Raw genomic sequence first — 20,621 nt, 5'->3', positions numbered from 1 at the left:
ATTTTGAAAAGGATAGAGACGAGGCTCACAGAGGAAAATTATAAATGCTGAATAGACACAAAAAACACTGTCAATAAATGCTGCCGTAAATGACATCGAGTTCTATTGTGCTGTTGTTTTCATTGACAATCGAGCATTTCATGCAGTACGGTGTTGTCGTTCACATATTCCCTTGTTCCACCCTGCTGGACGAATGAATTTTCTGGAGCATTTTAGCCAATTTTATACGGCAAAAATAATGTATTTTCAAAAGTGGTCCACTCGGTCAATAGATACTACTAAAGAGGCTCGTAAATTGACATGTAAATCGTAATGCAGCGGCATCTCTAACTGCCATTCGGGTACATCGTGGTATGATTTCGAATTGACAGCATCGCAGTCGAGCACATCGCGATTGTCAAAAAAATAAATTGCCTGCAAACGTCAATTGACCTGTCCACCATCTTTCGGCCATAGAAAGGAGAAGAAGCAACTTGTCCATCGTGCTGAGTGAATCTGGTGCAGGTAAGCGAATGTTCCGGCCAGAAGCATTACATAATAGTAAATTCTGCCGATTTATTTCTGCTCGTGTTCTTGCGCTCGTGGTAAAATGACTCGTCTCTTGTGTGTTCTCCTTAGAACGTAAATCAACACAGCAGCAAAATGTCGGATCCAGTTGCTCGCCCGATGAAATTCCCGTACACCTTTTCGGCGAAGCTGGCACAGTTTCCGATCCAGCATTACTTCAAGAACCAGTGGATCTGGCGCTATTACTTCATTGCGTTCGGTGTGTCCATTCCGCTGTTCTACAAAATCCATAAGCTGGGTAAGTGCTCACTGACTATCTCGTTCGCTAAGACCCACTGAGAATGTTTTGCTTACATCCGATACTTGCGCTTGTTTTTGCAGCCAACTCGCCCGCAAACCAGGCCAAATGGGCCGAGTCGAAGAGGAAGGAACACGAAGAGCACCATTGAGCGGATGAAAACCATCATTCAGCCATCTAGCAACTAGTTCAAAAGTTTCCTCGTCGGCTAGTAATGTCCTATCTGCTATCAATGTGTTTGATGTTTGATTCCTAGAACCGGCCATCGGATGCAGCTGGATACGCTTCGAAAAATAATTTGCCAACTTTGAGATTGGACAGTAATAAAATCTTGTGAAACTAATGTTGCTAGCATCCTCGCTGTTTGATTTATTTTATCAGCTTTATTATGCCCCCTCCTATTACTAACGACAGATCAAGATACGAACAAACTTTTCCGCTGATTTATGTGTTGTGTTCCAATCGTATAATTTGTCATACACTGCTGGAAGAAAACGTATGAACCATTCACATCTTTAACATCGTACGCGACAGAATATGATTAAATAAATTAAACACCCAATAATTTAAAGTACAAAAAGATATTTATTTATATTTCAGTTTTACATTTTCAAATCGCAGAAAAACAAAGAGGAAATACTTAAACGCTTTACCACGGCATGAAGATTTCTGTAACTAACACAGTTTCTGTTGGAGGCCACCCACATCCAAATGGTGCGTTTGTTTGAGGACAATTATCCACATTCGCACTGCGCGCTCCTTACTACCTGAGCAAAGCTATTTACAGTTAAACCTTGATAAAATAGACACTCGAAAGGGCCGTTTGGTGTGGTTGCCTCTATACCGTCGGCATTTAATTGTTCGCTCGATCTTCTACCAGCTTCTCTCCAACTCGAGTTTACCTTATCCAGATTCAACCGAATCAACTAAACAGTAAATACTTGAACGCATTGCTATGGTATGTTGAATTTTGTAACTAGCACGGTACGTGTATTGGGGCATTTGGGGCAGATGCGTTTACAACTATGCGCTATTTTTTTTAAATAATAATAAAGTTATCCAGATTCATGCATACGTGCTTCGTACAGCCTGCGCAACGATATATGCTGACAAACCTAAGATCTCGAAACGGTTGCACTGTGTGTTGCCTCTAGCACATTTTTGCAATCCATTAAATTGGACCACAACAGGACGTAGAGAAAGTTTATCTTTCTGGTGGTACCCAAACGAGCATAAAGTTCGTAAGTTTTCTTCTCCCTGGCAACAAATCCCCTCATAAGCAATGCGCTTTTCGACTCTTCACGAAGAGTGATTGATCGTTGTTCGATTCGCGAGTTAATTTTTACAACGCATACCATTACCAGCAAATCGGCCCACGAGAGCCGATGCATTCACACAGGAAATCTAGTACGTCCATTAAGGGTAGGGTCCATGATCGAGGACGATCGTTACGCCAAAGACGTGACCACACCAAAAATCGTTGCGCTTTAACCATAACGTTACGATCTCGAGCTGAAGAAGCCCCACCAGAAAACGTGCCAAGTACCAAAACAAGCATTTTATAAGCCCTAATGGTAGGCGGTGCTAGTGTTATCAGCGAGACGAACGTGCGTTAAAAGGAATATATTATTAAAAAAGGAAATAATTATTGAATAAAACCTATAGTAAAATTCATAGACAAATATATAATCCTAAGACAAACACATTAAAAGACGAATCCACCTCCTCCTGCCCTCTCTTCTGCTTAGCACTAATATGTTCAATTGAATGCAGTACACATTCCTATACTTGTTAGAATTGTTTCTTCCCAATTTGGTCTCGACAAGGGGCGAAGGGATTTTTTAAATTGTTTAACAGCGTGTCCAACGGGTTGGCACAACACCTTCCGCTGGCTTCTTGCTCTAATTTTATGTTGACCGCGGACCATGCGGCAGCTAGTATTCCTCACCTTCAAAATGCGCACGTAAGAAAATCAATAAAGATATTGCTTCCCATGCAATCGCTTCGGTAATGAGTATCAATCGTGACTGCGCATTCCCTCCCTTACTTGTAAAATGCCATGCCCGGCCCTCTTTCCAACACATTGTCAGTTTTTGCAGTACTGCTGCCGCTGCGATTGCTGTGTTACTAACCACATAAGAATACTACTCGTCGTCGTCGTCGTCGTCGTCGTCGTCGCTGCCACTATTTGTCGCTTCTGCATCGGCAGCTCTGCCGGTCGGACCGTTCTGTTCAACGGTGAACTTTTGCATGTCACTTGGGGTGAACGGCAGCGATAGTTCTTTGCACCGCTTGACGACGTATCGCTCCAGGTTGCGGCCAACTCTGTGGGGGACACAAGGGAACATAGATTAGTTAATTCAGAATAAATGGCGGATAAACAAGGAAGCCGCAGCTTTTCGCCGCTTACTTACGTGAAAACGTCCGTTTCGTCAGTGTTGTAGAGATCACAGTTGCGGAACACCAGCTGCACGTCGGCCAGCATCTGCTCGTTGATCTTGTAATCGCCCATATTGAGCTTTGACTTGACGCGCGCAAAGTCCATCGGATTTTTGATCACCTTGTAGTAGTCCGGTACCTCCTTCGCCGAGACGGGCCGGTTGAACGGCCACGAGTCCGGATGCTTCAGAATGTCGTCGATCAGCGTGTACAGGACGACGGAATTGAGCGGCACTTCATCGCCGGTGCGGCGTGATCGGCGCGGTGCCCGGTGCCCCGGTGCACCTGCTGACTCGTTTGCCTCATCGCCGTTCAGTGCTCCGTTGGACAGCGAGGACCGCCGGCGGCCCTTGGTGGAGCGGGCACTTACCCGTAGCAGCTGGCCGGGACTCGTCTCGGACTCGCTCCCAGCATTCTCGCTGGACGCCGTCAGACGAGGGGAACCTTTGGAGGGTTTCCCGTTGGTCAGCGGTTGCTGCTGTCGCTTCGGGGCGGTTCGGCGTGGATTTTTTGCATTTGGACGCCCATTCTCTGGCGGAGAGTTTTCTTGCGTTTTTTTCCGCTTCGCCCCTCCTCCTCGGCTGACCGTTCCCCGGCCATTTTCCATGTACTCGTCGCTATCGTTTATCGCGCTACCACCAGCGTCATCATCCGATTCATTCTCTCCATCCTCGTCAGAAACCTCGGTACGGTCCTGATACCGGCTGGCTCGTCTCGTGCTGCTGGTGCCCTTCGCAGCGGGGCCGCCCTTGCTAACCTTACTGCCTCCTGCACTCGGCGCTGTTTTACTTAACTTAGCCTTCTTCCTTGGGCCATATTCCTCATCATCCTTATCGTCGTCATCGTCGTCGGAAACCTCCACCCGCTCCTGGTATCGACTAGCACGTCTCGTGACAATTGCCCTCGTCGGAGGGATCTTACTCTTGTTGCCCCTACCCCTATTCTTCCCGTTGTCATCATCGACACTCAGTTCCGCACGTTCTTGGTAACGGCTTGCTCGAGGTGGGACGACCTTCCCGGCTGCTGTTTTACTGCTTTTACTGTTCTTCTTCGTTCCAATGTGCTCATCTTCACTTTCACTACCGCCGTCATGCTCACCGTTCTCAACCGGTTCGTCGTCCGCCCTGAGCGACGAAGCATCCTCCTCGCCATCATCGTCCGCATCTTGATCCTCTGCCTCCTCCTCTTCCTCCTGCTCATCCTCTTCTTGCACCTCATTATCTTCCTCTTCCTCTTCCTCTTCCACATCCTCTTCATCATCATCGTCGTCATCTTCCCATTTGAAAATCTTCTTCTTTTTGTTGGCCGCCGCCGGTTTCTTCACTTGGTGCTGCTCAGGGCGACAGCGCACACAATACCAGTCGCCCGCCGGCACCTGCTTCAGCTTGGGCTTGAGGCAGTAGATGTGACACGCCCGGTTACACTCGTCGCATAGCAGCGTGAGGTCCGGATCGCCCTTGCGCCGGCAGATCATGCAGCTGATGCGCTCGGCCGAACGCGACCAGTGAATCGCATCGTACAGCACCGCGTAGTGCAGGAATAGCTGCGCGAAGCAAGACGAGCGCATCAGCGACACTTCCCACTTGATGCGATTCTTGAGCCCCTGCAGCTGCTTCTGCTGCATCAAGTTGCGATCCTTGTGCTCCTTCTTCGGACCGAACGGGTGGCGCAGAAACTTCTGCTCGATGCACTGTTCGATCTGCAGCAGTGCGCTCGCTAGTTCGTACACACGCCTCTGCAGCGTCTCGGACTCGTGCAGCGGATAGACGAGCGCATCGCTCTCGTCGTCGACGGTCGAATCGTCCATCAGGGAGACGGTCGTATCGGGCAGATTGTAGCCTGGCTCTTTCGCGTGCGACAGAAGCCGCTCAACGTCGTCCATCTCCGACTCGTCGTCGCTGCCCAGCTCGTCATCCTTATCCTCTTGTTGCTCCTGTTTAACCTGCTCTTGCTCCTGCTGCTCTGGTTGTGGCTGCGAATCATGCCCACCACCACCGCCGTTCTGGTGGCACCCTAGCTTGGCCAGCCACTTCGGGCCCCAAACGAGTGGTTCGTCCGTTTGAGCGTCGTACGAGCGCGCCTCGATCGCGTCCCGCCATTTCTGTCGATCGCGCACACGCATCACGCCTAGGTAGCCAACCGTAATCTTCGCCTCCAGCTCGAGCAAATTCTCCACCAGCACCGCCTCCATGATCTCATTCGGCTCCGTGCCCGGGTCGTAGCTGAAGTTGGGCGAGTCGTACTTGCGCTGTTGACGGGACACAATCACCGCTAGCAGCTGTTCCCTGCTGGCGTCCGCAGTAATGGACAGCTTCGCTGCGGGGCAGTTGGCAATGTGCGTCGCGATCAGATCACGCTCGCATTCGAGCGTCTCACGCAGCTGCTTTTCACGCAAGCCACGCACATTGAGGCTATGAATGAGGGCGTCCAGCTCTTCGGCCGACGCGTAGTATCCCCAGGAGGGCCCTTCCCTGTCTGCGTGCACCGGGCAGCTGTCTGGGATGGCCGTGCACATCAGCAGCTCTTGGTTGGTTGGTTGCGGGGGTGCGGTGGGAATCACCGGATCCAACTGGATCACTTCATCTCCACCATCACCACCACCATTCTCCAGCGGAACGGGCTGTCGCTCTATTAGGAGAGCTTGTTTCTCGTGTGCGGGCAGGTCGGCGCTACCCTCAGCAAGCAACTGGTCATACAAAATCGCCTCATCGGGAAGCGAACCGGCCGTAAACCTTTCCATAAAGGAAGCACTCATTCCGGCCGTCATAATCGACCGGGTGATATACTTGCGGCGCATCTCGTTGGGGCATTTGGCTAGGTCGGCATTGTTAATCGTGGGCTGCTCGGCGCACTGCCCGACGGCCGTCCGATCATGCTCTACGAACAGTCCGGGCAGCGACTCGTACAGCCAGTAGCTACGGTAGCATCGATCCGTACCGAGGTAGATCTGATAATCGAAAAAGTCCTCCTTCAGCTTCTTGGCCTTGGCGGTCAGCTCCTTTAGCTGGCGTTCGGCGTCCACCTCGATTTTGTTCAGCTCTGCATCCAAGCGCGCAGCCATCTCAATCCGTGCGGCGTCCTTTTCCGGCCCATCACCACCTTCGTACGCTGCCAGCTCCTTTTTGAGGTTTTCGCGTGCGACGTTTTTCGCCGAGCCAACCTTGTTGGTGACCCGCCGTTGGGCAGCTCGATTCGCTTGGTAGTTGATGCGCGCCACCCGGGCACGCTCCACTCGCTCCTCGACCAGCTCCCGCACGCCGCTGTACGTGAGCAACTGGTGGATGAGGCAGCACAGCAGCTGTATCACGTCACCGATGGGCAGTTGATAGACGGGGTACGATTTCAGCGCGCGCAGTATGTGCGGATAGTCCTGCACCAGGCGCAATCCCGGGTCGTCGGAGTTGACAAACCCACCTCGGTTGTAGTACCGATGTTTGGCTGCCTTTTCCTCCACTAGTGCGCCGGAGGCCAGAAGATGCAACCGCAGCACCTCCGACACCGTCGTGGAGTCCAGTGGCAGCTCGTGCACTTTGGAGCAGTAGTGCTTCTGCACCCAGATGGCTGTATCGCGTGCTCGCACCTGATCCGGCACCGTCTGCCGCTTCAGCGCAATGTTCTCCGGGCGTTTGTACCGCACGTCCACCTCGTTTTCCTCCTCGGCCTGCTGGGTGAAGATCGCACTAAGCAGCACCTGGAAGATGTCACTCAGCGGACCGTTTACCTCGCGCAGCAGTAGTGCACGCTCGAGCAGATCCATCGTGAATCCGTTCGGGAACTTGGAACGGCTGGAGAGCAGATCGCTGAACGAGTTGAGAAACTCCAGTATGAACACAAAGTTGCCAAAGTATTTCGCCGGAATGAGCGTACGTACGGGACGCACCGGCGGTATGACGCGCTGATCCTCGAGCGTTTGATCGTCGAACACCGTGTTGTACTTTTTCATCGCCAGTGTGACCAGCTTCGCCAGCAGTGCTTTCCTCTCCTCTTGTCGCTTCTTCGCCGCAGCCTCCTGCTCCGCCTTTTGCTTCATGCGCAGCATCTCCTCCTCCTTCATCTTCGCAATCCTCTCGAGATCGTCCTGCGATCGTTCGACAAAACTTTCAATGCTCGCCTGCAGCTGTTTCATGGACTGTTTTGGGTCTTTACCGCCACTGTCTCCTTCTTGGGCCACTGCCGTTTTATCTTTGCCCTTTTTCTGCTGGCGCTTTTTCTTCTCGGGCGGTCGAACGATGCCGCCACCATCGCTTCCGGTTAGCGTGGCGGCCTCATTTCGCTTTGTCTCCCCGTTCGCCTTCGCTTTGCTGCGCTCTTCGCGCTTAGCTTCTTCTCGCTTTAGCTTCTTGGACAGCTCGAAGTCCGGTACGTGGCCGAAAAACACCTGCTCATCGGTTAACCCCTCGCCACGTACGTACCGGTCCAGCGATTCCTGCTTGATGCGTAGCAGCCCGCCCGGGCCCGTTTCGATGTGCTGCTTCAGGAAAATCTTGCACTTATCGCGCGTCAGCGTGTGGCGGTCGCGCTTCAGCATCGGCCCGGGCACGATCCACACTTTCGGCGTGGCGTAGTCCTTGCCCATCACGTGGTACATCAAGTTGGACGGTTTCTGTTGGTTTGGCCAGCTTTAAAGAGAATGATAATACGATATTTTGCATTGCAATTATCCCGCACAGAAAAATCGCCTGAAAAACAATATTTTAAATACTACTAAATGCTTCAACTACCCTTTCCCAAAAAAGCAAAGAAAATTAAGAAGTTGCTATTTCTACGTTTAATTTTTCTCAGACATTTTCATTTCAGGCCATCTAGCAGATTAAAGGAGGAGGTGTTTAGGCAGCATCCTCCAGCATGGTATTTAAAATATTCTTGGTGAGCTGTACGGTACTTACCCCTCACCGGGTTCAACTTTCATTATTCGAGCCCGACGAAAGTGTTTCGAGACAGGATCCAGCGCTTCAACCTCCTCGCCCTTAAATAACTGATCCTTGATGAAGCTGTAGACGTCGTCGTGCATTTCGTTGATCGCGGTACGCTTGGTGTGCGTTGCCACTAGCAGAAACGGGCCCTTGACGGCATCCGGGAACGTTTTCAGCATCTTTCTGGCCGCCTTCTCTGATGCGAGCGCCTCGAGGTAGGTAAGGTTCGGTTTGCCGGTGAGTGCACAGCTCCACAACATCGACGAAATGAGCATCATGCGGTGAAAGAAGTCCCTAGAATGTATAGGGAAATCATTAGTGGTTGCCACTGGGTTCTTATTACGAAAATTGCAATCGTTCGCTGCTCGAAACGCTATCAGAAGCGGTTTCCTGCGCCGTACCAGCACACTACGTCATGCGGAAACAAGTGGTAACTTTTGACGCAACCAAGAAATGAATGAGCAAAGAGACACCTGCTGGAGGATGAAACGCGGGGTTGTCTGTTCGCAGAAAGAATCATGAGCCTCTAGGGTCCCGGGTCTCGGCAGATGAACAAAATGGTGTGCTCCGGAAAGTGTGCCATCAACCTGCCTTGTTCCCGTGCCCCGGAACACACACACACACTTCAAATGGCGCAATACTTACTCGTAGTTGGTGAAGATTTCCCCCGTCGCTTCGCAGTAGAACACCTTTTCGTCATCCCGCAGCCGCTCGCCGCTCGTCACCTTCTGGAACGGTTGCCTCCGGAAAAGCGGCATTTTGCGTTTGGTTGATGGACTTGACAGTCACTGCCGCGTTTCCCTCGTGCGGGTGTGAATGAGGTTGTCCGATTCAACGCCGTGGAACTGTTGGGGCTCTACTTGGACACCACTGCAACTGCTCGCTTGTGCTACACACTGGATGCGATAACGAGAAAGAACCGACACGAGATTTTATAGAGACCGTTCCACGGACGGCGCACAAGACGGCTGAAAACGGTTGTGGTTGCGCCTCGTACCGCGACGTTGTATACGATGCTATATTATGCTTCGCCCTGAGGAAGCACCTAGCAACCCCAAGCGGGAAACGAACAAGCCCTGCGTATGTGAGGCAGCAAATAACGCTACGCTACATGACAGTCCGAAGTGCCCATGCTTCTTGCTATACACACTGGCTGAAAACTGCTAGAAAATGCTCAAATGACTCCCTTTCCTTTTCCTCGTGTTTTGCTTGCACTACCCTTCCGTACCGCTTCCAAGCACACTCTACCCGCTACCCGCCCGAGCAAGCTGTCAATGTTGCACACAACGCCGCGGCAGCTGTTTTCCGCACGGTTTAGCTCCCGTTCATTCATTGGCAGGCAAGAACTCCTTTTCTCGTCCAGAAGCGATTTACATCACAGCATAATGCTGCCGAGGAATTGCTTCCCGACGATGCCGTGTGATCGACGAGGTGAAAATAGAAAATCACCCACCCTACAACTCCTGCGATTTTTATGCTGCGTCCTTGAATGTTTATGATCGGCAAAGCATAACCGCGCGTTTGTAATGCTTCCTCGCGCGGGCGCCCAGTGTTGCCAGGTCGCTGTTTTGAAGTTTTGGCATTTAAAGCGCCTGAAAAACGTAAAAAAGCGCGGTAGCGTTTGTAAACTCTCCCGCCAAAAAGTGTTACCCCCGGGGTTTCAGAGCGTCCTATGATGCATTTTGTAGATTCGTTGTATTAATTTGATTGTGGCGATGGTTGATTTCATTGCGTTGGGCAAACATTTCCCTGCATGCTGGTACCGTTTGAATAGTAAACAGTAGTTTATTTTGATTCCGAAGAAAGCAATTGCTTTCCTTGAAGCGACGAACAACAAAGCACACGCACGCACCCACATATTTTTCTACGCACGTAGTGCGGACCCGAATGAAACACAAAATTCATTGAAAAATAGTTGATAGTAGTTACGAGGACAAGTTTTCTTTATACTCGTGATGAATGGTTCACAAACAGTTTCCCTTTTCGTGTGCGCATTTTCCTGTTGATCAACAAATTTTATCAATCAATAACGGAGCATATGCATAATGCCGCGGTTCACGAGTAGTTCTACAGAGTTTCGAATCTATGAATGAAACTGCAACGCTATGCGAAAACGTGCATGCATAAAGCCCCATTTTGTTTCTTTCTCCCCATTGCTTGGGAAAAAGGCGCGAACGTACAACGGCGCGCAAACGATGCCCCAAACATGGGGTGTTATTGGGGAATAACTTATTACGTGCGTATCCCTTCGCCCGGCGTCACCGTCACCACAAAATCCGACACCGAGGCACACTGATTCAACCAGAAACTACTTAACCAACATTGAAAAACAGTACCACACTCCACTTTTCGGACTTGCAGGCCGTACCTTCTTGGCGCCGCGCACATCTGACTGCGCTGACAGGAAATGTTCAACTAAAAGTCAGCTTCCTTCGCAGGTTGGAGGTTGCAGCCACCACCGTACCGTAATTAACATCTGCCGACAAATATAAAAGCCCTCGGCAGTGTTATTCTGTCTGGCAACACTGCATCGGCATGCTACGGCACAGCCGGCTAGGCTTGGCTCGCAATTTTCGTGTTTAATAGATGAAATTAATGGGTTTCGAAGCAATACAAATTACGAAGGATTTTTTTATGATCAAACTCCATGAATCAGAGGTCTTTCCTAGACAGAGAATTCTTGATCTAGTAACGTACTGTTCAACATATGTTTTACGCCCGATTTCTAGTTCCGTACCATCGCGAACTATTGATACTGATACGGAAAGATGAACTTTAGTTCTTTACAAAATTCGTCTTAACTTAATGGCAAATGATCGGGGCTAGTGAGGAGTCTTCATCTTATGGTTCATTTGTGAGGAAAAGAAGTGTTTTCAAATTGGTTTTTTGAAATGTTAAGCCTCATGTGTTGTGGGTTTTACAAACATATTTTTCATCTTTATTTGTTCCAATATTTTGTGTATACATTCTGTAGGAAAGCTATTCTCCAGTTTATTAACTTATACAATTCCTTCTTGCAGTCCTTGTTAATATTTTATGAAATGAAGGAGCGTTGATCCAATCTTGAAATACATGCACCGAATAGCATCTGTGCTTTAAACACGATATCTTCTTTAAAATCCTTCATTTTTTCATTTCATCCTGACCGAAAAGCTCGGTGGACAAAACATATTCGAATGAAGCTATTTGTTCGACAATTGCTACACCCAGCAAGTTGAGAATAGCAACAAGTACCTTTTCGCGGCATGTTTGGAAACTTGCATTAACATTACGAACTTGGTATAAAAAACGGTAGGTCGGGTATGAAACACCGACCGAACCTGAAGGAGCTTGAACTACTGGTGAATTATACGTACCGAGAGTAGTCAAAAGTAGTTCTCATATGCACTGCGTTGTGGTGTAAAACGTACACTGCACGCAACTGCATAATCCAAATTAAATGCGATAAATAACACCTATGTTGACAGCATTGTACAAAGAAGGTGTTGAGCGAAATTTACCCGCGGATACCGTACACCAAAATGGCCGTCTCCGAGGCTGACAGTTTGTTTGTCATTCTAGCGAGCCACAGCTGTTTTTCCTTCGCGTTTTCGCTGTCGTTTGTCAGTTGTATACATGCCCTAGGCCCGTATATTTACGCGTTCAATAAATAGTCAGTAAATGAATGGAAAAATTATCATAATGAACTAACATAATATAAGTGATGTTGATCTAGTAGTAATCATTCCGGTATCAAAAGTTAATCGAACCTGTGAGTGCGGTTTGCAGTTTCCTACACTAGTCTAAAACAAGGGCGTCAAAAGTAGGCAGTGTTTTTTTTCCACTGATAGTGCTGTTCCTTATCATAATTACATACTGCACATCCAATTGATTCTAGGCACCGTCTAGGCATGAATACACTGAAAGCACCGTCGCTCCCGTCACTGCTGGACTCGGAACATGGTTCCAATGATAGCATGCTGGCTGAGTCACTGCAACTCGATATAGAAGAGGTGTGTATAGGAATGTCCCCCGGTTCACGTGTGCAGCCGTTATGATGTCTTAATTTTGCTTCCCAGCTGGACGACGAGGAATATGCAATACCGGCCGTGGATACGATACCGACGCTAGAAAGTGTGCTGAGCGAGATCGATAGTGATTTGGATAGCGTTTCAGCGCTTGGAATACATCAATCAAATGGGAATGGTTCCGGGACACACACCTCGTTGGCGGACGATTGCAGTGCAACTACGCCGAGCCCGTCGTTGGACGATCATCTGCGACTGGAATCGATTCTCCGGCACGTCGTGCTGCAGGGCGTCACGGCGCAGTTGACCTCGGCCGTCGATCGCGTCGACGCCGGGCTGGCCACGTCCTGTGCGGTCTCGATGATGATCGCTGTCGGTACCTCGCACGGGCACATTCTGGCGTTCGATTGTACCCAAACGTTGAAATGGTGTTGCCAGGAAGGGGTTTTGCAAGGGGCGGTCGCAGCGATGGCCTTTAATGAGGATAATTCGCGGCTGCTCGCGGGCTTCGCTCGTGGCGGTATTCTTATGATTGACACGCAAACGGGTGACGTTATACGAACACTGACGGACGTCATCACCCCGAACACGGGCGTGCTGCACCTCAAATGGACCAACAAACCCGCGTTGGCACTGTGCGCCGATTCGGGCGGTTCGGTATGGAGCCTTAACTTCACCCGCCGTCTCGGCATCCGAGGTTGCGATGCTCGGTGTTTGTTTAGTGGTGCGCGCGGTGAAGTGTGCACGGTGGAACCGTTGCTGTTCGGCGAGGAGGAGCATCCACTGAAAACGTACACCCTGGTAGCGCTGGCAACGTTGAGCAAGTTTTTCGTCGTGCTCATACGACCCCGGTTAAAGGTGATAAAGTTTCATCCAATGGTTAGTTATCCCGACTGTTTGCCGCTGCTTGCCTGGCAAATGGTGCTCATACAGGCGGCGGACTCCAGGCGCACCATCGATCCAGTACTGGCCGCAGCACGTGGCAGCGACCTATTCTTCTATCAACTGACTAACAACAGCGGACGCATATCGCTGCTCTTTCTACGTCACATTCAGCTGTCGTACAACTTGCTCGCTGTGCATTGGCTTGGACCCAAAACGATCGCATGTCTGGACACGAAGGAGATTTTGCATCTCTCCGATGTACGCACCAGCCGCCAACTCGAACAGATCGATCTTTCCAACGTGGGCCTCATGTACAACTCGGCGCAGTTCAAGGGGCTCGCCACGGGCGGTAATGTGTCGCCTGCGCTGGCCCTCGCCGGTGCCGCTGCCTGCTACAGCACGGTCGTGTCGCAAGGCAACCGCTTGTACTTCCTCGGGGGCAAAAGCCTCCATGCCATCAGTGCCCGAGCGTGGAGCGATCGAATATCGTACCTTGCGTCCATGCAGCGCTGGGACGAAGCGATCGATCTGGCAATCGAGGGCTACCGGGCAGCGGGTGGTCGCCACCGGCGACTGGCGTCCGCTAAAGAGCGCATCCTTCGAATGTACGAGGAGTACTTGAGTGCGACCAAAAAGCAGCCGGAGCTTTGCTTGGAGCAAATTATAGCCTGTCTGATTGAGATCAATGAAAAGTAGGTAGCAATTAAAAAGGTTTCGAATATGTATTGTTATGATCCTTTCTTTAAACTTTGAATTTATTTTTAGGCAACTCCTTTGGGAAGATTTGTACGATCGTCTTCCTTCGCCCGACCACTACCTGCTCATCATAGCAAATCACATCGAGCGGGAGCATTTAGACTACATTGCCCCGAGCGTGGCGCAAGTGCTTTGCGACTACTTTTGGAAGAAAGGGGACACGGTGCGGCTGGAAGAACTGATTCTAAAGCTAAACTGGCAGTGCCTGGACCTGCACCAGGTGCTAACGATTTGTCGCAAGGAGAAACTTTACCGTGCCCAGATGTATCTGAACGCGAAAGCGCTCGGTGATTACACGATCTCGCTGACCGATCTGATCCCGCAAATCGAACCCGCCGGGGGCAATCTGCATCTCGGCAACTGCATTCTGGTGTACATTTCCAGCTGCCTCGCCGGTCGCGGCTATCCTACAGGCGATATCGCACCGGAAACCATTCCTACCGTGAAGCACGAGGTGTTGCGGTGTCTCACGGTGATCCACTCGAAGAACGCGCCGGAAGATGAGCTGCCCTATCCGTACCTACGCAAGCTACTCGAGTTTGATACGCGCGAAACGTTGAACGTTATTTCGCTCGCTTTCCAGGAGCGGGAGTTTAACGGCGAGCTGGGCCTTTCGCAGCGCCAGCGTATTATCAACATTCTAGTGAACGTGGTCACGCCCGATCGGGCCACCTGGTCGCAGGTTGGTGCACTGCTGAACTTCATTGCGCAGCAGATTGCGTCCCGCGAGCTTCCCGAAAGCGACCTGCTGCTGGACAAGGTGGTGGCGTACCTAACGATGCCGCCGGACGTTCCCCTCACCCGGCGGGAACATTTCGAACGCGAGCAAACCTGGCTGGAGCTGTTGCGCTCCAACTGTCTCGAGCACATTCCCACCGAGCAGTTGCTGGAGATAGCGCGCCAAAACAAGTGCTACCACGTGGCCGAGTATCTGCTGGAGCGTTTGGAACGATTTGAAGACATTTTCGAATGCTACCTGCTGGACGAGTACCGGCATTTACAGCTGTTTTCCTACGTATCACACCATGCAACGGACCCGAAGCGACAGATTTACCCGCTGGTAGTCAAGCATCTCTGCCAGCTAGTCGATATTAACTGCGAGCAGGCGGCACGCGTGCTGGTGGATAATTTTATGAAGTTTTTAAGCAACTTTTTGAAAATACTCGATCACGCCGCGGTCCCGGAGAGGCTGTTTAACTTTCTCGGTGCCCTGATCCGCCTGTCCGTGCAGCTGGAAACGACGGACCTTGAGCGCTACCTGGAACTCCTGTGCCAGTATCGACCGGAGGAGGTGACAGAGTTTCTCAAATCGAACGATTCCTACCGGTTAGATAACGCGGTGCGTACGATCAAACGGTTCGAGCTGAGCGCGCCGCTTATTTTTCTCTACGAAAAGCAAGGCGACTATCAATCAGCGTACGCCGTGGCGGTGAAGAACCTGGAGGAGGCACCGGAAAGTTCCGCCGAAATGTGCGCCCTGCTCGTAACTGCCCTGTGCATACGGGCTTCGGCCATCCTGACCGAGAGCGATCGGGAGCAGCTGTGGTTTTCGCTGCTCAACATCGTGCTCGCACGCAACGACCTCACGGCGATCACCAAAAATGTTCTGCACTCCGCGAGCGAGTTCCTGGACCTATCCAAGCTGGTGCAGCTGGTGTTGAATTCAGGCACGAAAACGGGCAACTTCGGTGACATCAAGCACCTGCTGATCGGCATGTTGTCGAACTCCGCCTACGAGTCGCTGCTGATTCAAACGACCTCGCGCATCCTGGGCGAAGATTTGCACAGCATTTTGGCCCGAGAGCGAAAGCTGGCAATGCGCGGGTTGGCGGTGAAATCGATCAAGTGCATCGTGTGCCGCGTGCGCTTGTGTAACGCCGACAAGGAACCGATCATTGTGATGGGCGACTGCGGGCATGCCATGCATCGGCAGTGTGCGTTCAGCTTCTGCACCCTACCGCTCGATAAAGGCGCTCCGGACGCGCAGAGCCAGACAAGCGAGACAAGCTCGGTGAGGAAGTTGAAATGTCCTCGGTGTGACGCGGTCATCATCGAATCGGGCTCGGTTAAAATGCCCGAATGTTACGTGGAGCGAAGTAACGCCCTGACACGGGACGATCAAAGCAGTGAAAGTAATAGCAGTACTTTGAAGCTAAGCGCACCGCCACGTGTCAGCTAGTCGTAACCGCCGCGTTCCACTCGGTGTGTGGGTGTGTAGTCCTTTCGCTCTTTAGCCATTATTAAACGCAAAATCACGATATCAATCTAGGCTTAGGAAATAATTATATGTAAAATTGAACAGCGTTGATAAATAAAATCCAATCTGGTGCAATACATATTATCCCATGGAAACCCGCCCAAATGACGATGATGTAGCACTGTTTGAGCCCACACTAGATGTCAACATGTGACTTTGGAAAAACTCTAGTTCGTCAATTTTTGTAGGACGAAAATGTTCACAAAGTTAAACATGATACTCGTTCTTCAATCACTCAATGTTAATGCCAGACGCTTGATACGCTTTGCAAATGTCCCTTGGATGCTGCATAACGCTGTGTTTCGACATTTCAAGGATTTTATCGTAATAAGAAAATCATTTCCGACCGGAAGCTCTTCTTCCGGGTCGGCCAAGTTGGCCGGGGGATCGTTTTTCGGTTGATGTAACGTTATAACGCTCCCTCTCAGGGATTGTGTTTGCTAGGACTGCCTTTATTTGCATACCCGTGTATCGTCCACTGAAAAAATAAATAAAAGTTGATAATTTGGTTTTTGCTTTTTTTCGTTTATAAATATTAAATTTAAATATACGATCACCAACCCAACCGAACAGCCCTTACCGTAGGCCGCGGATGAAATAAAAGGAAAAGTCTCGCATTAAGCAAGAAATGGTAATAATTTCACACCCGAAACCCCGCAGCTACCCCCAACGGTGATCCCCGGGCATCCTCGAACCGGTCAGCTCCACCTGTGCATGTGTAACCGTGTCAACAATCATGCCGAAACTTTCTCTTGTGGCGTCGCGTCTGCGGTCCACCACTCCACCGCCAACAAAGGCAAGGAAGAGGAAGTGAATACACACAACGCGGGTAGGCACATTTTGGGCGCCGTGGTGGGCGCTTAGTTTCTCTTCTGCCGTCGTTGGCGCACGTTTTCGGTAACGGAAAGCGTTCAAACTTGCCCGTTTTTTTTTTTTGAAGATACAACGAGCGTTGTTGTATGGTGTTACAAGTGAGACGATGACATTCCCGTATAATATCGATTTCGTCGAGGATCGGCTGAATGCGCAGCTAATGCGAGATTTCCATGGTTGGTAAATTCGGGGCCGCCGACATGTGATGGATGTTTCCGACCACTGGATAAAGAGTTTCCCAATCACTCTCGTTTTCCCTCGATCAGGGGAGCACACTGGATTCGTGCAGGTCGGCGACAAGCGTTGGTTTTTCCCTTCCGGATTCAAGAAGCATGCCGACAGCATGTACTCCTTCCAGGCACGATCGGACGACACTTGGGTAAGCAGATTCCAGGGCTGCCTTTTTCCAGCTTTATTTTTGAACATGTTGTGCCCAAAACTCCCCGCAGGTCGTCACATATCCCCGATCCGGCACGACGTGGACCGCGGAAATGGTGTGGCTCTTGTGTAACGATGTTGACTTTGAGCAGGCCAAAAGCGTACCGCTGACGCAGCGGGTTCCCTTCTTTGAGTAGGCATTCGTTTGTTAGTTTTAAACAACAGCAAGCTGTTAACTGGTCGTTAACCCACCCGAGTTTCCATTGCTCTATCAACCAGATTCTATCAATTCGTGCACGATGAGGAGAAGGCGAGCCTGTTGAGGGAAAACGAAGGCAATGAGGAGAGCATGCGGTTTGTCGAGGAGCTTGCCCGGCCGCCTCCACTGCCGCAGATGACGACGCCCCGCATCATCAAGACCCACTTGCCCATTTCGTTGCTCCCTCCCAGTGTATTCGAGAGTAATGCGAAGGTAGGACACACGTGCGCGGGAAGAAGGGTTGCAGAAGTTACCAAAGCAGCGGACATTTCGGTTCTTCGTTCCAGATCATCTACGTCGCGCGGAATCCCGCCGATGTGGTCGTCTCGTGGTATCATCTGAACCGTCTCTACCGCACGCAGGGTTATGTGGGTGATTTCGAAACATTTTACGACTATTTCGAGCGAGATTTAAGTGAGTTGGATCTATCGTCAGTAGATGTCAATGATTTTATAACCCCGGGTTTCGCGCACTACTCTAGCCTCCTGGTCGCCCTACTGGAGCCACATCAAGGAGGGGTGGGAGGTGAAGGGACGGGAAAACGTACTCTTCATGTTCTACGAGGACATGAAGCGCAACCTGCCGGACACCATTCGCAAAACGGCCGCCTTTCTCGATCGAACCGTCACCGAGGAGCAGATCGGGGCCATGTGTGCCCATCTGGACATTGCCAACTTCCGCCACAACAAGGCGGTCCAGTGCGAGGAGCTGCGGGTGGTCGGCGTCCTGAACGATGGCGAGCAGCAGTTTGTCCGCAAGGGTCAGGTAGGGTGCAACGACGAGATGACGGAAGCGATCCAGCGCCGGATCGCCGAGTGGAGCGAGCGCAACCTGAGCGATACCGATATTCGGTTTCCCGAGCACTGATTGCACATGTTGGGATTTTATCAAACTTTTTCAAACCAATAAATTGGGTTATTTTATTTTTATTCTTAACTTTACATTCCCTACCAGTACAATGATTTTGTTGCGCATGAGTAATACAATATCACCGAACTGATCTATTTATTCCAGTTTACAAAACCACGCTATTTTTCGCAAATCGACTCCATCGACTGAATGGTTCAAATAACATTGAAGTTTAGAAATAAGCAACGATTGAATCAAACACGTTCTCTAATTTAAAACATTTCCGGGTTATCTCCAATCAAACTGGAACATGTTCGAAAAACGTGGTGTCAGTCGTGTTGGAAAGTCACATTTCCGCTGAAATCAATTAAAACAACAAGGTAAAGCAAAATTTAAATCAATTTAATGCAATGGAAATTTAAATAAAATATACCTTAAATTTAGTGAACATCGATAGTATCTGAACAGCCTCTTTTCGACGAAAGACGTTGCACCTCAACGGCTCACGTTCATCCCGTTCATACCGTGGACAGATGGGTAAGAAATAAAACATTTAATAATTCCTTCGGCTGGTTTGAATGTAATTTTTGATACATTTGATTTGATTTGTTACAATTTTTAAAACTTGTGAACATTCCGCCACCTAATGAAAGCCACAACTTACGGAATATAAAATGTTGTCTTGTGTGTTATGGACACCTCTGGAGAGAAGGCTGCCCAGCATGCAATGTTGTATACCAGATAAGCACGGTTGCGTAGAAGCTAATGTACCACTTTTCCAGTGTTGTGCTGGCCAGTGCTGATGGAATAAACGAATGTGTCGTTATCAGCGTTCCGGTAGCGGTGCTGCGTAGCAATTAATCTGCGAATTCAGCACCTCTGACGATATCAAAGTGTAAATAATCGCAAACAGTAGTCAAAGGAAGCGATGAAAGTGAATCGCCTCCAGTAGTTGCGCGGAAGTTTGCAAAGCTCGCAAGGTACACGTTGAGCAGCAGTTCGCGGAGCCCGGTCTGTGCGCTAGCGTGGGATAGCAAGCATCGGCAATGCCCTGTGGTACGAGTGGAATGGCAGCAGATCGTCCGCATGCCGACGATGACGAAAGCGCACTGCGCACACCCCTATGACGGCAATTGCGTTCGGTCAAAAGTGCGATCCGTGGTACCAGAAGGGCCGCATGTGAGCATGTGTGTGTCTCGCGTGGAAAAATCGAAAAGCTCACCAGCTGCAGTAGCGAGCTCGTGGCCGTCGAAAGGTGGTCGTCAATAAATACATTCTCGGCAGAGCGCCCTGAGGGCGAAGTACCCGACCCTAGCGAAAAAGAAGAAACGTTGTCGCACAGCGCAGAGAAGGGCAAACCCCATAAAACGGGCCGTTGTTTCGTTTGTTAGTCCGCGCGGCCATCACTCGTCGGCAGCATGTGAAAATCCGTGTCCCGGGGCCCGAGATTCACTCTTTTCACACTCTCCGTCGAGGGTGCTGTCCGATTGTTTTCCGGTGTGTGCAGTTTTCTGGCAGGCAGTGCACAGCAGCAAAAACACAGCATAAAGCAGCAGTAGAATTCACTGTGGGTTTCGACCAGGGCCCCCCCGCCCCGGGTCCGGCAGCGCCCTACGTATTTGTTTAGTTTGGCACTTGTTTCTTCCCGCTCCCGTCCCCCCAACAAAAACGGCCCGTTTCAACCCGAACCCTCACCAACACTTGGCAGATGGCAAGCTGCTAGAGGGGGGAGGGCCAAGCAACGAATTCCTACGTCGTCAGTTCCACCAGCGATACCATCATTATGGAGCAATGGGATCGCCAGCGTAGTCCATTGCTCGGATTGCAAGCTGGTTAGGCAGGCAGGAAGGCACCGCGGGCCGGAACAGGCTGTGTCGGAACAGGAAGGAAGGAAGGAAGGAAGGAAGAAAGAAAGGAGGAAGAAACCTTTTTTTCTTCTCTCTACGCAGTTCGGTATTGTTCAAGCGCGAACATGAATGAAGTACACTGCAAGTGCATCCTGCGGAACAGGCGCTAAATAAGTTGCAGCCTTTCTTTATTTCGGGACAATCAGAATGCAGAATCCCCCGTAGACAGCGACAGAGACATGTAAACAAGTGAGTGCTTCCGTGGAACGGTGTTGAAGACGTCGACGAAGAAGAAGAAGGCAGAAGAAAAACAATGTGTTTCGCTAGGAAAACAAATCATTCCAAAAAGAACA

General features: G+C 50.3%; 4 protein-coding genes across 4 annotated transcripts; 3 read left to right on the top strand and 1 right to left on the bottom strand.

Annotated features, from left to right (window-relative positions):
- Positions 1-440: 440 nt before the first annotated feature.
- LOC131291347 (uncharacterized) lies at positions 441-1,151 on the top strand. The gene is made up of 3 exons (XM_058320548.1): positions 441-504; positions 619-805; positions 889-1,151. The coding sequence occupies exons 2-3, from the start codon at positions 643-645 to the stop codon at positions 954-956; spliced, it is 231 nt and encodes a 76-aa protein (XP_058176531.1). The 5' UTR covers positions 441-504; positions 619-642; the 3' UTR covers positions 957-1,151.
- A 1,798-nt stretch (positions 1,152-2,949) lies between these two features.
- Positions 2,950-9,246, bottom strand: LOC131290531 (bromodomain adjacent to zinc finger domain protein 1A). Its single transcript, XM_058319682.1, has 7 exons — positions 9,155-9,246; positions 8,803-9,053; positions 8,131-8,451; positions 5,237-7,863; positions 4,309-5,206; positions 3,220-4,104; positions 2,950-3,130 (listed from the first exon to the last, which is right to left on the bottom strand). Exons 2-7 carry the CDS (start codon positions 8,913-8,915, stop codon positions 2,950-2,952), a joined length of 5,025 nt encoding a protein of 1,674 aa, XP_058175665.1. The 5' UTR covers positions 8,916-9,053; positions 9,155-9,246.
- A 2,801-nt stretch (positions 9,247-12,047) lies between these two features.
- On the top strand, positions 12,048-16,042 carry LOC131291318 (vacuolar protein sorting-associated protein 8 homolog). The gene is made up of 3 exons (XM_058320515.1): positions 12,048-12,149; positions 12,216-13,741; positions 13,815-16,042. Exons 1-3 carry the CDS (start codon positions 12,048-12,050, stop codon positions 15,982-15,984), a joined length of 3,798 nt encoding a protein of 1,265 aa, XP_058176498.1. The 3' UTR covers positions 15,985-16,042.
- Positions 16,043-17,035: 993 nt separating this feature from the next.
- On the top strand, positions 17,036-18,439 carry LOC131290530 (sulfotransferase 1C4-like). Its single transcript, XM_058319681.1, has 6 exons — positions 17,036-17,111; positions 17,202-17,314; positions 17,385-17,506; positions 17,593-17,785; positions 17,860-17,986; positions 18,054-18,439. Exons 1-6 carry the CDS (start codon positions 17,042-17,044, stop codon positions 18,437-18,439), a joined length of 1,011 nt encoding a protein of 336 aa, XP_058175664.1. The 5' UTR covers positions 17,036-17,041.
- Positions 18,440-20,621: the final 2,182 nt, after the last annotated feature.

The sequence above is a fragment of the Anopheles ziemanni genome, chromosome X (genome assembly GCF_943734765.1).
Source record: "Anopheles ziemanni chromosome X, idAnoZiCoDA_A2_x.2, whole genome shotgun sequence".
Classification (NCBI taxonomy): Eukaryota; Metazoa; Arthropoda; class Insecta; order Diptera; family Culicidae; genus Anopheles; species Anopheles ziemanni.
This window is presented reverse-complemented; position numbering and strand designations above follow the sequence as displayed.

Bases quoted from the DNA above. Each gene is read 5' to 3' on its own strand.
- LOC131290530 (XM_058319681.1), top strand. From the start codon at position 17,042: ATGACATTCCCGTATAATATCGATTTCGTCGAGGATCGGCTGAATGCG. The intron at 17,786-17,859 runs GTAGGACACACG...TCTTCGTTCCAG, and splicing joins TATTCGAGAGTAATGCGAAG to ATCATCTACGTCGCGCGGAA. The intron at 17,987-18,053 runs GTGAGTTGGATC...GCACTACTCTAG, and splicing joins CTATTTCGAGCGAGATTTAA to CCTCCTGGTCGCCCTACTGG.
- LOC131290531 (XM_058319682.1), bottom strand. From the start codon at position 8,915: ATGCCGCTTTTCCGGAGGCAACCGTTCCAGAAGGTGACGAGCGGCGAG. The intron at 7,864-8,130 runs GTAAGTACCGTA...TTCTCTTTAAAG, and splicing joins AAAGTTGAACCCGGTGAGGG to CTGGCCAAACCAACAGAAAC. The intron at 5,207-5,236 runs GTGGTGGGCATG...AGCCACAACCAG, and splicing joins GTGCCACCAGAACGGCGGTG to AGCAGCAGGAGCAAGAGCAG.
- LOC131291347 (XM_058320548.1), top strand. From the start codon at position 643: ATGTCGGATCCAGTTGCTCGCCCGATGAAATTCCCGTACACCTTTTCG. The intron at 806-888 runs GTAAGTGCTCAC...TTGTTTTTGCAG, and splicing joins CTACAAAATCCATAAGCTGG to CCAACTCGCCCGCAAACCAG.
- LOC131291318 (XM_058320515.1), top strand. From the start codon at position 12,048: ATGAATACACTGAAAGCACCGTCGCTCCCGTCACTGCTGGACTCGGAA. The intron at 12,150-12,215 runs GTGTGTATAGGA...TTTGCTTCCCAG, and splicing joins TGCAACTCGATATAGAAGAG to CTGGACGACGAGGAATATGC. The intron at 13,742-13,814 runs GTAGGTAGCAAT...ATTTATTTTTAG, and splicing joins CTGATTGAGATCAATGAAAA to GCAACTCCTTTGGGAAGATT.